The following is a 14,407-nucleotide window of genomic DNA, read 5'->3' as shown; positions in this document are numbered from 1 at the left end:
GCCGCCTCCTTGCAAGAGAAAACTAGCAGCTGCCGGGCGAGCGGGCGAAGCCCACCCCGGTTGCTGGGCGGCGTGGCGTCACGCCCAGCTCGATTTCGATTGGCTATGCAGGGCCTGGGCACCAGAGGAGGAGGAGTAGACGGGGCGCTCCCGGTGCATTGTGGGTAGGCGAGCGGTCTGGATGCATGGCGGCGATTGGGATCCACTTGGGAAGCAGCTGCGCCTGCGCGGCCGTTTTTAAGGTGGGGAGGGGGCTTTCCGTTCACCTCGGGGCGGTGGGGGGTGCGCCGGAGGGTTGTTTTTCCTAAAAGGAAATGAAACGGGCACAACCTACTTTGCAAGGAGAGGGAGTGTTCTCGGAGCCAAGACCCTGAGATGCTAGCTTTCTACGCGAAAGGGGCAGGAAGTGACCCAGGCCCCTGGGATGCGGCCTTTCTCCTGGGGGTGTGAATGGCTCTTCTGCTCAAAACGAATATGGAGAGTACATCTTGGAAGAAGAATGGCAGCGTTAGCAGAGGGTTAGGTTGAGATGTTAGCTTTCTGCTTCAAGGGAGATTTTTTGCCGGGGGAGGAAGACGTTGTGTTTTGAAACTGGAGGGCTTGAATTAGATTTATGAGACCTAATAAATTGATTAGGTAAGGTTGGGGGGTTGCGACTATGCTTTCTCGTAACTTGCACCATTGTGAACTGCTCCCTCTTTTATAATATTTCTTATAATAATTTTAATCTGCACATTCTAAAGTGATCAAAAGCAGAAAAACAATAAAATTACAACTAATAAATTGTCCGTACATGTCCACATACGCTTGCTTGTGAGATGGTTCCTAATTCAAGTCAGCTTTTTAGGGAATGGTGCTTATTTTTAATCGGGTTTTAATAAACCTGGAATGTTTTTCAACCTTCGATATGCTTCAATGTGGAGGCTGCTTTCCTTTCATCCTTCAGCACCTCAGAGATTGCTTATCTTATTAAGATTAAGAATTTAGGCCAATTCTAGGAATTGTTTTAAGTCAGGAGAAAATTTGATTTCTGGTGGGTTTTCTTGAATGCTTCTAGAAAAGAAAATAGTTAATCTATTTGGTGTGGGTCTTCTGGGCTGTGTGGCCGTGTTCTGGAAGTTTTGTTTCCTAACGTTTTGCCAGCATCTGTGACCGGCATCTTCCAAGTGCAGGAGCACAGGCAGGAGCAGTTCTCTCTGTGCCCAGGGTGATGTGACCCTTTTGTCTCTATTGTCTCTATATAGATATTGTCTCTATAAATACCCACAAAAGGGTCACATCACCCTGGGCATAGAGAGAACTGCTCCTGTCTGTGCTCCTGCACTAGGAAGATGCCAGTCACAGGTGCTGGCAAAACGTTAGGAAACAAAACTTCCAGAACACGGCCACACAGCCCGGAAGACCCACACCAGCCAGCATATGCCGGCCGTGAAAGCCTTCGAGAATACAAGTTAATCTATTTGTTACGAAACAGCTTATTATCAGTTAATGTAAACTATATTTTATTATGATTGAAGAATAGAGAATATTGGACAATTATTAACTGAAGTGATGCCACCTTACTGTAAATAAACTCACTGAGTTTATTTCTGCTACATTGAGTTAGATTTGTAGGATCTTATATTTACTTATTGTACTTATTGAATTACAAGATTGACTTACTATATTTGAATCAGATTGGTCTGTAAGGATTTCTCTTATTTTTTCCCCCTACCAAAGTAAAAAATTAAGTCTCACTGTCTTTTTGAACATAGACCTAAATTTGTTGCCTTACACCTTATTTGTTTTTTAAAAGATATAAAAATCTGGATATACCGCTGAGCTTTCCTTTATTAGTTTACAATACGTAAGGACCTGTTTCCAGTCGTAGTAAATGTGTTGATATGTTGCAGGATGGCCGTGCAGATGTTGTGGCTAATGATGCTGGCGACCGAGTAACTCCTGCTGTTGTTGCATTTTCAGAAAAGGAAGAGGTAAATTTCCTTTTTCATTAAACGGAAAATGGCTTAAAATTTCATTGAAGTCATTTCAAGCCAGAATCATGTTATCTTTTTCCTAAAAAGCTCTTAAATCCTTTTCTCAGGTTGTTGGTCTGGCAGCAAAACAAAACCGAGTGAGAAATCTCTCAAATACTGTAGTGAAAGTGAAACAGATTCTTGGAAGAAGGTATGGATTATGCCATAAAATGTCATGTTAAAGGATAGTTTTGTAATCTGTTAGTATAAATCTGAATAAAATCACTACCTTTTAAAATGTAATTATGAACTGATCCTTCTTTGGTGGTGCTGGTAAGCATATTACAAAGTTTCAGTGCTGCTGTTTAGAAAGCAGCTGATTTTGATTTGGCTTTTCATTTGTTTGGGTTTTTTTCATTATTAAAAGAAATACAGAAATTATTATACTGCTTAAATCAGGAATGAAAGTTGACTTCGTGAGACTTGACTCCCATACAGTGAAAACATAAATAATGCAGTATTTCTTTTCTTTCCTTTTTTTAATTTAATATTTTTAAAGTCCCTTCCAATTTTGCTTGTTTTCTTAGCTCTGGAGACCCACAAGCCGAAAAGTACATTGCAGAAAGTAAATGTTCAGTAAGTGAGAGCATGCATTGCAATTTTTTCCTGTAAGGATGTTCATCTGTATTTATGAAGTCATCTACTACACTTCTACAGTCCACTTCTTACGGTTGTCCTGAAATATGTGCTATACAGAGGATGCAAATAACTATAGAAGAGGCACATTTTTAAGATTACCAATGCTTCTGCCTTGCGTTTGTTTTATATACCTATTTGGAAGATATAAGACCATTAACAAGGGCAAAAGGAATATTCCCAGAGCCACATGTACCCCCTCCATTTATTCAATCTGATTGATGTTCCAGGAAATCAGTATTCAGCACAGGGCCAAGTGAACTAGCAAAGTTAAACAAAACAATTGCTGTTTTCTTAAATTTGGAAGTTTGATAGAATGGAAATAATGTGAAGTATACAATGAGGAATGGGAGTTTTTCGTTGTGGGATCAAATATGTTCTGCATTGATACCTAAAGATAACATGCTTCTGATATCAAGCGATGAGGGAGATGAATATGAAAATTTTTCATATGCTAAAAAAAAATACGAGAAATTGAGTTGCAAAATTCTCAGAAGAATGCTCACTTTTTTTGTTTGTTGGAGTAGTGATATTTGTAGATTTTTCACATGCTTGTTGTAGTGCAGCTATGTGGACTTCAGTTTCCTTAATTCTTTGGAGGTCCTAGTTCGAAAAGACTACTGTAAAGTAATGTCTTGATTTCTTTATAATATAAAATAACTGGCATAATTGCTTGGATCAGAAATGCCGTGATTGTTTTCTTAAGCAAAGGATAGGGTGTAATTGCACTAAAAATCTTCTCTGATAGTACAACTAAGCTGAGAAATATTTGTTGTTGATTTATCTATAGGTCATTGAAAGAAATGGAAAACTTAATTATGAAATAGATGGCAAATTTATTTCTCCAGAAGACGTTGCAAAGTTAATCTTCAGGAAAATGAAAGGTATGGTATTCAAACGTACTTCAGTTGAAAAAAAATGTTAAGTTCTAGAAGATGAGCTAGCTTTCATTCATTATGCATTATGTATTTATCTAGAAACTGCTCAGTTTGCTTTGGGTTCTGATGTCAATGACACTGTTATTACCGTGCCATTTGATTTTGGAGAGAAGCAGAAAAACGCCCTTGGGTGAGTATGGTTCCTTGCGGTTGCTTGCCCTGGATACATTTTCAAGAGTTCATGATGTCAGGTCCTGTGGACAGAGTATTTTGCCTGGACGGGATTTTGGTTTGAGCTCAGCCACATGAAATGTCGAGAGGTAGATACTCTGGTTTCTCGGTTTGCATCTTTGGGAACAGAAGTCACAAATAAACAGCGACAGATTATCTTGAATTTTTCCATGAGGAAAAAAGAAAGGCCAAACTAGAAGTAATGCTAGCTATCTTTTATCAGTCAGTATAAGCTACCCTGTTCCTGCTTTTCTCTAGGATATGTTCTTTTTGTGATGGACACAAAAAGAGTTTGTAAAACCATACAAGGATCAGGCTGGGATACTTGGCTTCCTGAAATGAAACCCAAAGGGCATATTCTACCTGGCTGGGCTATCATTTTCAAGTACTGATACACCATTAAAACACCAATTCCCATATTCATCTATTGCTAAAGCAACTTCTGCTCCCCATATTTGGTGTTCAAATACTGCTATTATCATAGCAGTTATCACATTACTGAAATACAAATGTATTGAAAGTAGAGGCAAATTTCAAATTTCTTGGACTTGATGTAGAAGTGAATATAAACACAAACTTGATGCTATCCCTTCTTTTTCTGTTACAGGTTGATGTAACTTTTGAAATAAAATATTTCCCTAATTGCATAATATTATAGCATGGTGATATAAGACAACTTATACCTGGAGTGGTTCAAAATAATGTTTCCCAGCCTTGGTAATTTGAAGCTCTGTGAACTTCAAATCTCAAACTTCTCAGCCATGCCCATGCTGATTGTGAAATTCTGGAAGTTTATTATTTATTTGTTTGTTTTATTAAATGTGTATAACCACTCCATTCACCCAGAAACTCTGAAGCTGAAGTTTATACATCTGGAAGTTGCCACAGTTGGGAATCACCGGTTTAGATTTACCTATGCTGATATACAAGAACTACCTTGGCTGTTTTCCGGTGAAAAAGGTTGTTGGGGTTATGTCAACATACTGATTTCTCTTGTCACGTCTGTTGCAGAGAAGCCGCTAAGGCAGCTGGACTTAACGTTCTTAGACTAATTCACGAACCTTCTGCAGCTCTGCTTGCTTATGGAATTGGACAAGATTCACCCAGTGGAAAAAGGTGATTAAGGGTTTCTCAGCTATGGGAATTGTGGTAATTTTTACACTGAAGTAAGACTTAATGGAACCCCTTCTGCAAGCATGCTTAGTAATAGCAGCTTCCTTATTATAAAAATGCACTCTTGGTTAATGGCTTTTCATTTCTAAATGGCACAAAACAGCACAGGCATGGGAGCAAATTTACTGCATGCTCATAGTAATATCCTTTCTATTTTTGACCATGGAAAGACTAAGTATTTCATAGATAGTTTCAGGATTGCAGACTCCCACCACTTTTGGAGTCCAGAGGCTACTATGATATGTTTTGGGTAGAAACCATTTTAGTAGATAGAAACATTACAGGCTACGTTACAGCACTAAACCAGGAATGAACGTCGGCTTCTAGCCAGCTCTTCCTGGCCGTGGCACACCCCTGAATAAGGTGTAATAGCAAGACACTGCAGTTTCTGGATTTTGGATTTGGCTGCATGGGATGAAGTGCCTGCAGAGGTAACTTGCTGCCATGGATTCTGGCTGCTAGATGTGTAAAGAATTTCCTGGTGCTGGAGATGACCTTGGCATTTTCAATTTGTTTGATTTTAATAATGCTACTGATCTGCATATAGGAACAACTGGTTAAAAATCATACTGTTACACTAGCTGCTTTGGGTACTTTGTAGCAAAGTGGCATACAAATATTTTAGATCAATGACATACAGTACTTTGTTCTGCTGTCTTCTGTCTTTTTCTCTGTTTGGACCCTCTCTGTTGCAAATAAATGAAGTAAGCGTTCTTTGCAATTAACCATGGTCAGAAATGATCACACTTCAACCTGTCTTTTATACTGAATTTCTAAATGGCATTCATAACTGAACCATTATCGTTATGAGAATATGCTGTTAACACTTTGAGAAATAATTATTTTTCCATTTTTATTTTGCAAATGGAAGCAATGTGCTAGTGTATAAACTTGGAGGTACATCACTTTCCATCACGGTTATAGAAGTCAACAGCGGGCTGTATCGTGTACTTTCTACCAACACCGATGACAGCATAGGTGGGACCTGCTTTACAGAAGCATTAGCCCAACACTTGGCTTCAGAATTTCAGAGGTAAGTGCTATAGAATCTAGAACAAAGTTTGATGTAGCAGTTACTGTGTTGGACTAGGAATGGGGAAACAGAACTTCTAGTCTGTTCTCAGCCATGGAAGATCACGGGTGACCTGAGGCAGTAACTCTCTCTCAGGAGGAGGAGAGAATGCTGTGTGCCTCACCTTGAACTCCTGAATAGAAGGTGGGATATAAATCTAATAAATAAGGTTTTATACATTGAACGATAATCAGCAATACTAACAGCATCTGACGTTTTGGAATGACATGAAGCAGCTTTTCAAGGTAAATCTCAACAATTAAACTCATCAACATATAGTCAAAATATTACTGTGAGGAGGAAAAGGCTGTTACTGCATTGAAGATGGTTGTTAATTTACCCTGAAGAAAAATCTGGATTTTATAAAGAACCACTTGCTTGTTGTAAAAACTGCCTCCACACAGTCAGGCAGAATTTTTTCCTAAAGGTGGTTCTGTTGTCAATGTTGTTCAGATTACTGTGGGAGAACATGCCAGCTAAGAATATGTTTAAGTAGTACTGGCTTTAATGGTCTCAGTAGGATAGAGCGAAAGATCCTTTGTTTAATTTTAGATTCTTGAAAGAGCCTGTCATTTCTAATGTGAATCTCTCTGAGAATATTAAAGGTATTTTATAGCTGTTATTAACCACTTCTGTGAAACTGTCCATTTCAGGAGTACAGAGTAAAGATATAGATAATTAGGAATGTTCAGATCTTTAATATTTGGCTTTGTATGTCACGTGGAACTTTTTTTTTTCCTTAATAAGCACATCTATTCAGCTTTCAATACCAGCAACATATTTCATTTGTTTATATTGGATTTCAGGCAGTGATTGGAAATAATACATTTTCATAACATCCAGGATAAATAGCTGCTAGTGTAACTATGTATGTCTTGTTCTGATTAATAACTAGGTTATTTTTTAAAAACAGATCTTATAAAAATGATGTGAGAGGAAATCCCAGGGCTATGATGAAGTTAATGAACAGTGCTGAAGTTGCAAAACATTCGTTATCAACATTAGGAACAGCAAATTGCTTTGTTGATTCCCTCTATGATGGTCTGGATTTTGACTGTAATGTTTCCAGGTAAGCCTCAATATTTTCAAGTCTCTAGATATGCATCCTTTTTCTTTACTTTCACTGAGGAAGCTTTGCAGTAGGCACCTGTAAAATGTCCTGAATTTGAAGCATTTTGACATTCCAACCAAGCCTTTTTCAATCATTTTGTTAGTGCTTTGAGCTGGAAGCAGGGCTGTTTCAAGCTTGAGGCACTTCTAGAATTATCAGGAAAGGTTGTTTTGAACTCAAAACATGGTCTTTGAAGTTCAAAACTGTTCAATATTCAAATAATTTTGCACATCCCTATTTTTCAACATTAGGTCCTACAGAAAACGGCGCTTGTGATTAGGTAGGAATTAGTAGTACTTATAGAACACAGCAGTCCTTATCCCCTGCAGATGGTTTGTGTTACTTATTTTTTATTAATCACATTTCTAGACTGCTGATTCCTTGATTCCATTTAGCAGCTAGCAAGGTACAATAAACAAGAAACAATATACACGAAAAGAAAGGGTGTAAGAAAAGGTCAACAAACTAATGAAAACGTAGATGAAATTAACCAGACCAACCTAGAACCCCACCAAGATGGAGCTAAGGCCAAATGACCTCTGGAAGGCGGTCAGGGTGGGAGCCAACCAGATATCCCCAGGGAGGCCGTTTTAAAGAACCAATGGCCATAAAAAGCAGCTTCCCAAGCCTCAGCCCCTGTCACCTCCCTAAACTGGGGCACCAATCCTAGTTTCTCCCAGGTAGATCGAACTGGAATGGAAGGCGCGCTCCTGTAGATAACTAGGCACCAAACCATCTAGAGCTTTATAGCTTAGTACCAGCACTTTAAATTGCATCCAAAAGTCTACTGATAACCACTGTAGGGGTTTAAGCTGGCCCAAAAATTCCAGGCAGATTATAAAGCAATCTAAAAGCAGAAAAATAATAACATTGCCACTAATACATTGCACAGAAAAGATAATATGAACTATTTAAAGTCACTGTTCCTCTGGGCAGAAGGCCAGGGTGACCATCATGAGGGTGCTGGTAATCCTAATGAAGGAAAAGCTGAATATACAAATGCTGGGAAGAAGGTTTCTGTCTTGGCAAAAAGGCATCAGTGTAGATCCATAGTGTCTCTTCTTAGATGGAAAGCAGGCAAAGATCATCCCATCTGCCTATTCCCTCCTCAGGGCCATTGTCACCAGCAGACCTATAGGAAGGTCCCCAAGGAAAGGGGGTAAAGATTACACCACTGGCTCCCCCACATAGCTCCTTGACTTCCAAATTTCCAGCATTTACTGCATTTTCATTTATGATTCCTGATGTTGCTTTAAGGCATCCTTAGGCAAGATGGATATTGAGAGATGAAGTAGAAATAACTATTCATAATCACATGAATGCTGCCCATCAAGTCCCACAATGAGAAGGGTTTTTTCCTCCCTTTTTAACCATCCTGTCAACTTTACTTAAAGAGCATCCACAGAGGGTAACTCTTGTGTCCTGATGGTGTATTTGGCAAGGAGGCAAATTTTCTTCTATTTGAGCCCCAAAGAAGCAGTTCAGTGCTTTGGAGAGCAATCCCAATACTTTGAAAGACCAGCAGACAGTGCAGTTGACAAGAGCATCAAGCCTGTATAGGCCAATCCCAGTTGGTAACCTTGTAGGTCTACTCAGGACCAGCTGAAGTTTCCAAACTGCTTTCCGGAGTAATTCAGCATGTCGCATATAGAAAGGTGCTGCCCATAGAGTGTCACAGCTGATCTTCCTGACCACTGAAGCCAGCTGTGCTGTGAGTTAACACTGATAGATTCTGGGCTTCCAAACAGGCTGAAAACTGCTTACATGGATACTCAGCCACCCTCTAATATTATCTCTGCCTTATGTGATTCAGCTGCAGTTTATTCACCCTGTTTGGATCCATCACAACGTTCAAGCATCATAATGTTGACTGTTAACTGCTCAGAAGATGGATAGCACAGAATATAAAAACAATCTTAAGCATTCTTTTGTGAAGCATTACAGAAGGAAGGATACACACTCACACACTTATATATACGTCACGCTAACATTTTTTGTAGTGGTATTTGAATTTTAATTCTGAGTAGAGAAGAATGATCTCATTCACTCATTTGGCACAGGACCGGCTGCACCATGGTAGGCTATACAGTACTCCAACTTTCTCTGCATGAGAGCAAAAAGGAGTGTGAATGTTCCTCTTACTAGTTATGCTTTTTGTATTGTATAACAGGGCCAGATTTGAACTTATTTGTGCTGCACTTTTTGGTAAGTGCATTGAAGCAATCAAAATATTGTTGCAACAAGTTGGACTTGCAACGGATGATATCAGTAAGGTAAGAGTGGCCTTTTATTCATTTGTTTTCTCATTTAATTTCTAAGTCTTGAGCAGTTTAGGGAAATCAGGGTTCCTTGGTTTAGATGTAATGGGGAATTCTGGCTTCTGCAGAGCCAAAACCATATTGTTGTGCATAAATAACTAGTGTTTATAAAATGTATGACTTTCAAATGAGAAACAGATGTAGGGATTTGTCCTTCTGAACCTGTAAATCTCACTAGAATGAGGAATATTACAATATTGAGTAATGTTTAATTATTTATTTTGTCATATTTATATGGCCACCCATCTCGCAGAGAAGTGACTCTGGGCAGCATACAACAAAGCTAAAAACAATATATACAAACAAATATTAATATTATTATTATTATTAAAAATGTTAAAATTATAAAAGGCACAAAAATAAAAAATACATATTGGGTGAGGAGCAGGTATATTAATCACACTGGAGTCATGTCAGTATTTTGCCAGTCCCTTGGGGTCCCCAGGCCTGATGACACAACCAGGTCTTAAGGGACTTGTGGAAAGTTAGAAGGGATGGGGCCAGCCTCACTTCGGGGGGAAGGAAGTTCTATAAAGCGGGGGCCACAGCAGAAAAGGCCCATCGCCTTGGACCATCAAGTAAAGCTCCCTGGCTGATGGGACCCCCAGCGTGTCCTCTCTGCTAGATCTGGTGTGATGGGCAGATGTAATTGGGGAGAGGCGGTTCCTCAAATAACCCAGTCCCATGCCGTGTAGGGCTTTAAAGGTCAAAACCAGCACCTTGAATTGGACCCAGAAACAAACTGGTAACCAATGCAGCTTGTGGAGCAAAGGTGTAACCTGTTCTTCTAGAAACACACATAACTATTCATGCTGCTGCATTCTGTACCAGCTGAAGCTTCCAGATATTCTTCAAGGATAGCCCCATGTAGAGCACATCATAGTAATCCAATTGGGAGGTAACTAGGGCATGAATGACTGTGAGAAGAGCTCCTTGATCTAGGAATGGGCACAACTGACTCACAATACGAAGTTGAGCAAAGGCCCTTCTAGCCATGACTGCCACCTGCTCCTCAAGCAGGAGTTGTGAGTCCAGAGGGACCCCCAGATTGTGCACAAGGTCTCTTCATACAGTATATACATTTTCATATATGTTCATATAGTAACTGTTACGTGATTATTTTGGTGAAATATAACGTGTTTTCATATGACTAAGCAAGATCTACAAGACGAGTGGTTGTTTTCTGTTTAGCTTTGATGCTGCTACTATATAATCACTTAATCAGATATTTATACTTTGGCAGATGGACTAGTTATGCAGAAATCTAGACAAACACTAGATGGCAACAAAGTGGTACAGAACAAAAAAAACCCCTCTTTGGTACCAACTAATTTTTTGCTTCCCAGATAAGTTAGTCTTAACTCTTGGCTAACAATGATCCGTTTCCCACGTAACCTTTGTACCCTTAAAAAAAATGCTTTGATATCTTCTAGGTAGTTCTCTGTGGTGGATCAGCCCGTATTCCGAAATTACAACAACTGATCCGAGAGCTTTTCCCTACTGTTGAATTGCTAAACTCCATTCCTCCAGATGAGGTCATTCCTATTGGAGCTGCCATAGAGGCAGGGATCCTGCTAGGAAGAGAACACACTTTCTCAGGCGACGACCTGCTGTCTGTTGAATGTTCCGCCAAGGACATATTAGTCAAGGTAAGATGGTTACAGCAGTGCCTGCTCATTTTGCATCCCTAATCCAAGATCATCACAGTTACTGACCAAAATTAAATACTATTTGGAAAACATTAGGATGAAAAGATAGGGACCGTTATAATATAAAATATTCTAAACAGGAAAAATTAAACAACGTTGCAAGAAACAGCAATGGAATGAGTATGAATTCAGCTGCTTGCCTGGTGGTTATCTGTGAAGTGCCTGCTAGGAAGGAGAGAATAAGGCTGGCATCTGCTCTGCCGTGACCGGCGGTTCAGAGAGGCGTAATTAAGTTTTTATGCCAGTTTGAATAAAAGGGGCAACTAAGGTGAATGTGATATTGATGCAGTTTCCTCCAAGGGACATGGACACAGACAATCTTGAATCGTTGTGTCACAAATTAGTATGTATACTTAATCTGAATTTTACCTCCTTTTTAATAAATAAATAACATTTAATAAAAGCAAAGGAGTCTTGTTCAATTCCTGGTGCCTTCATGGACATATCTGTGTAACTTTCTTGGCAGAAATATGGAACTCTGCCACTGCCACCTTCTAGGACAAAATTTCTCAACCTTGGCAACTTTAAGATATGTGGACTTCAACTCCCAGAATTCCCCAGCCAGCCATGGGAATCCTGGGAGTTGAAGTCCACATATCTTAAAGCCACCAAGATTGAGAAACACTGTCCTAGGATCTTTTTGACTTCTCAATGATATCCTGGTTGTCTTCATCCACAATTTGCTGAGATTTGCCAAGGTCATCTGGGTGCTACCAACTTCTGTCTCTGATTGCAGTAAATTCACCTGAAATGAGCAGCAGTGGTGGAACTTTTGCAAAGCATTTCTTGTTTTCTAGGCAGTGGACGAGTCGGGAGGTGACAAATTCATGGTAGTGTTCCCCTCAGGAACGCCTTTGCCAGCTCGAAGGCAACACACTCTGCTGGCCCCAGGAGAAATTTCCTCTGTCTGTCTGGAATTGTACGAGTCTCTGGAAAAAAGCCCAGTGAAAGAAGATGGCAGATTTGCACAGGTGAACAAAAGCATGCTAATTTTTACCATGTGATCATCTGTAGGTCTGTTCAGAAGGAAATTCGTGTTTTCAGTGGTGCTCACTTTGAGATTGCAGGCCTGTGAACATTTTATTGGTAGAGCCTGTCAGAAGTGGGTAGGGTTCGTGCTTGGTGTGTCAGTTGTTTTTTTTACTAGAAACCTGAGATCCATGAATAGGAATCTGGTATAAAAGGCACAACATAGAATGGGAAAAAAAGCATGTTCAGGAAACGGGTGTTGGTCACAGCTATTCTACACAAAAAATTATTTATCAATCAAATTTATATGGCCGCTCATCTCTCAGAAATTCATGGTTGGTTTCTACAAATTTATTTACATTTCAGAATTACTGTTTAGGACTTAGTTGCAGAGTTTTTTTAAGGATTGGAATCTTGTTATATCATAGTGGGGAGAGGGCAGGATTAACTTTTTAGGCTGTTTTTCCACTTTGGGGAAAGGGATTTAAAGTGTGAAATACATGACTTGAAAAAAAATAGCCTGATTTTTAGGAATTTAGAGGATTTTTAAGGCTTGCCATGTGTACCATAATTTTCTGCTAGGATTTGACTCTTTCTCAAATCTCCCCAAATTTAAAATTAAAAAAAAAAAGTGTCTGGAATCTTCCTTCACTGGGTGCTGAGGTTCCATTACTGTTGATCTAAAATCTATGTGAAAAGAATTGATGTCATTTGTTATTTAGTCCAATTAGAGGATTAAAGCAAACATCGTCCTTAGAACGTTTCGCTAACAGTAATCTTGAAACCTCAGTGTAGCTGAATTTTATATTTTTGATTGCTTGTTTTTAACAGATTGTACTCCAGGATTTAGATGTTAAAGAAGATGGTCTGCATCATATACTAACTATCCTTACAATGAAAAGGTACTGAAAACCAAACTCTATACAAACTTTACATCTCAGAACTTGATAATTTTCATATTGACATTTTGGGGAGAAGATACCAGATTCTACATATATATATTATGGACACTGTAGGATAGATTTATGGGGCAATTCTAAGTTTTCTGTTCAAATTTAGAATGGCAGTTCTTTTCCCTTGTGGAAAGGTTGGATGGATGCTAGTCTAGATACTAGATACTAGTCAATCTCCCCCCACCGAGGAATTGGGTATTGAGAAGCAGCATACAACATAGCTAGGAATAGTTGATAGCCATTTCCACCATTAATTTTCTAAATCAGTGTTTCTCAACCTTGACAGCTTGAAGATGTATGGACTTCAACTCCCAGAATTCCCCAGCCAGCATGAGAAACACTGATATGGATAGTCAGTAGCAGTCCTCTTTTCAGCTGTAGCATCCTTGCACGGAACAGTTCGTAGGAAGCTGCTCTTCTTGGCTACAAGCCAAGAAAGAAATCAGTAATAGCAAGGCCCTTTCTGAATTAATACATATAAAATGGATATAGAGAATATAGTGTTTCTCTTTAACCCCTCTCACGCTAATTTCTGGGACACCGTAGTTCAATCAAATCCCTTGTGCTGATTCACACGCCATTTCTGTCGCTAAGATCTAAATGTTAGGAAATGAGGATAAATTTCTCTTTCTTTTCTCAGGGATGGATCATTACATGTAACCTGCACAGATCAAGATACTGGAAAATCTGAAGCCATTACAGTGGAAGTGGCCTCATAGGTGTAATTTGAAAGCATGTTTTCTCAGTCATAGTAAATATTTTCATACGCAGCTCTAAAATGAGTGAAATCGTTTCATTCTTCAGAGGCCACTGATAATAGTTGGGCATATTCACGATGAACTGTAAAAAAAGTTTAGTACATTGGAGAAGTACACACACACACAGACCCATAGATCAGTTTGGGAGCTTTCACTATGCGCATAAAACTTGGCGGATTGGCTTCAGTTATTTTATGAACCATGTACATTGCAGAATCTAACTTCTGTTATTTGTGAATAATAAACCCTATGTTTTTTATATTCATCATACGTAATAAGTTTAACAGGAAGCCTTCATTGGTGACTGAAATCATTGAAGTTAAAAACTAATCAGAAATTAGGTATCCTAAGTGCCCGGTAGTCATGAGGATAGGCTGAACTGTGCCCACCTTGTTAATGGTTTTTTTTGCATGATTAAGCCTCTTGGTACAGTATGTTAAAAGATTATTCATAAGCTTAACACTTCCCTTCCAGTTTTATATAGGCACGCCTCTGGGACCTTGTTTACTCAGCCTCCCTTTATAGAGCAATAGAACCCATATGACATTAACCTTCAGTAGGAATGATATGGAAAAATACAGGGG

The 14,407-nt window shown here is 39.2% G+C and overlaps 1 protein-coding gene across 1 annotated transcript; it reads left to right on the top strand.

Moving 5' to 3' along the window:
- Positions 1-135: 135 nt before the first annotated feature.
- HSPA14 (heat shock protein family A (Hsp70) member 14) lies at positions 136-13,844 on the top strand. Its single transcript, XM_007429921.4, has 14 exons — positions 136-242; positions 1,893-1,973; positions 2,084-2,166; positions 2,543-2,591; positions 3,442-3,535; positions 3,629-3,719; positions 4,772-4,876; positions 5,805-5,966; positions 6,919-7,074; positions 9,287-9,389; positions 10,868-11,083; positions 11,941-12,114; positions 12,944-13,014; positions 13,706-13,844. Exons 1-14 carry the CDS (start codon positions 186-188, stop codon positions 13,782-13,784), a joined length of 1,521 nt encoding a protein of 506 aa, XP_007429983.1. The 5' UTR covers positions 136-185; the 3' UTR covers positions 13,785-13,844.
- Positions 13,845-14,407: the final 563 nt, after the last annotated feature.

Source organism: Python bivittatus, unplaced genomic scaffold (genome assembly GCF_059951505.1).
Source record: "Python bivittatus isolate LINGU-HERP-01145 unplaced genomic scaffold, Pbiv_v1 ctg000120_np1212, whole genome shotgun sequence".
Taxonomy (NCBI): Eukaryota; Metazoa; Chordata; class Lepidosauria; order Squamata; family Pythonidae; genus Python; species Python bivittatus.
The sequence above is the reverse complement of the archived record's forward strand: the minus strand, read 5'-3'. Positions and strand labels throughout refer to the sequence as shown.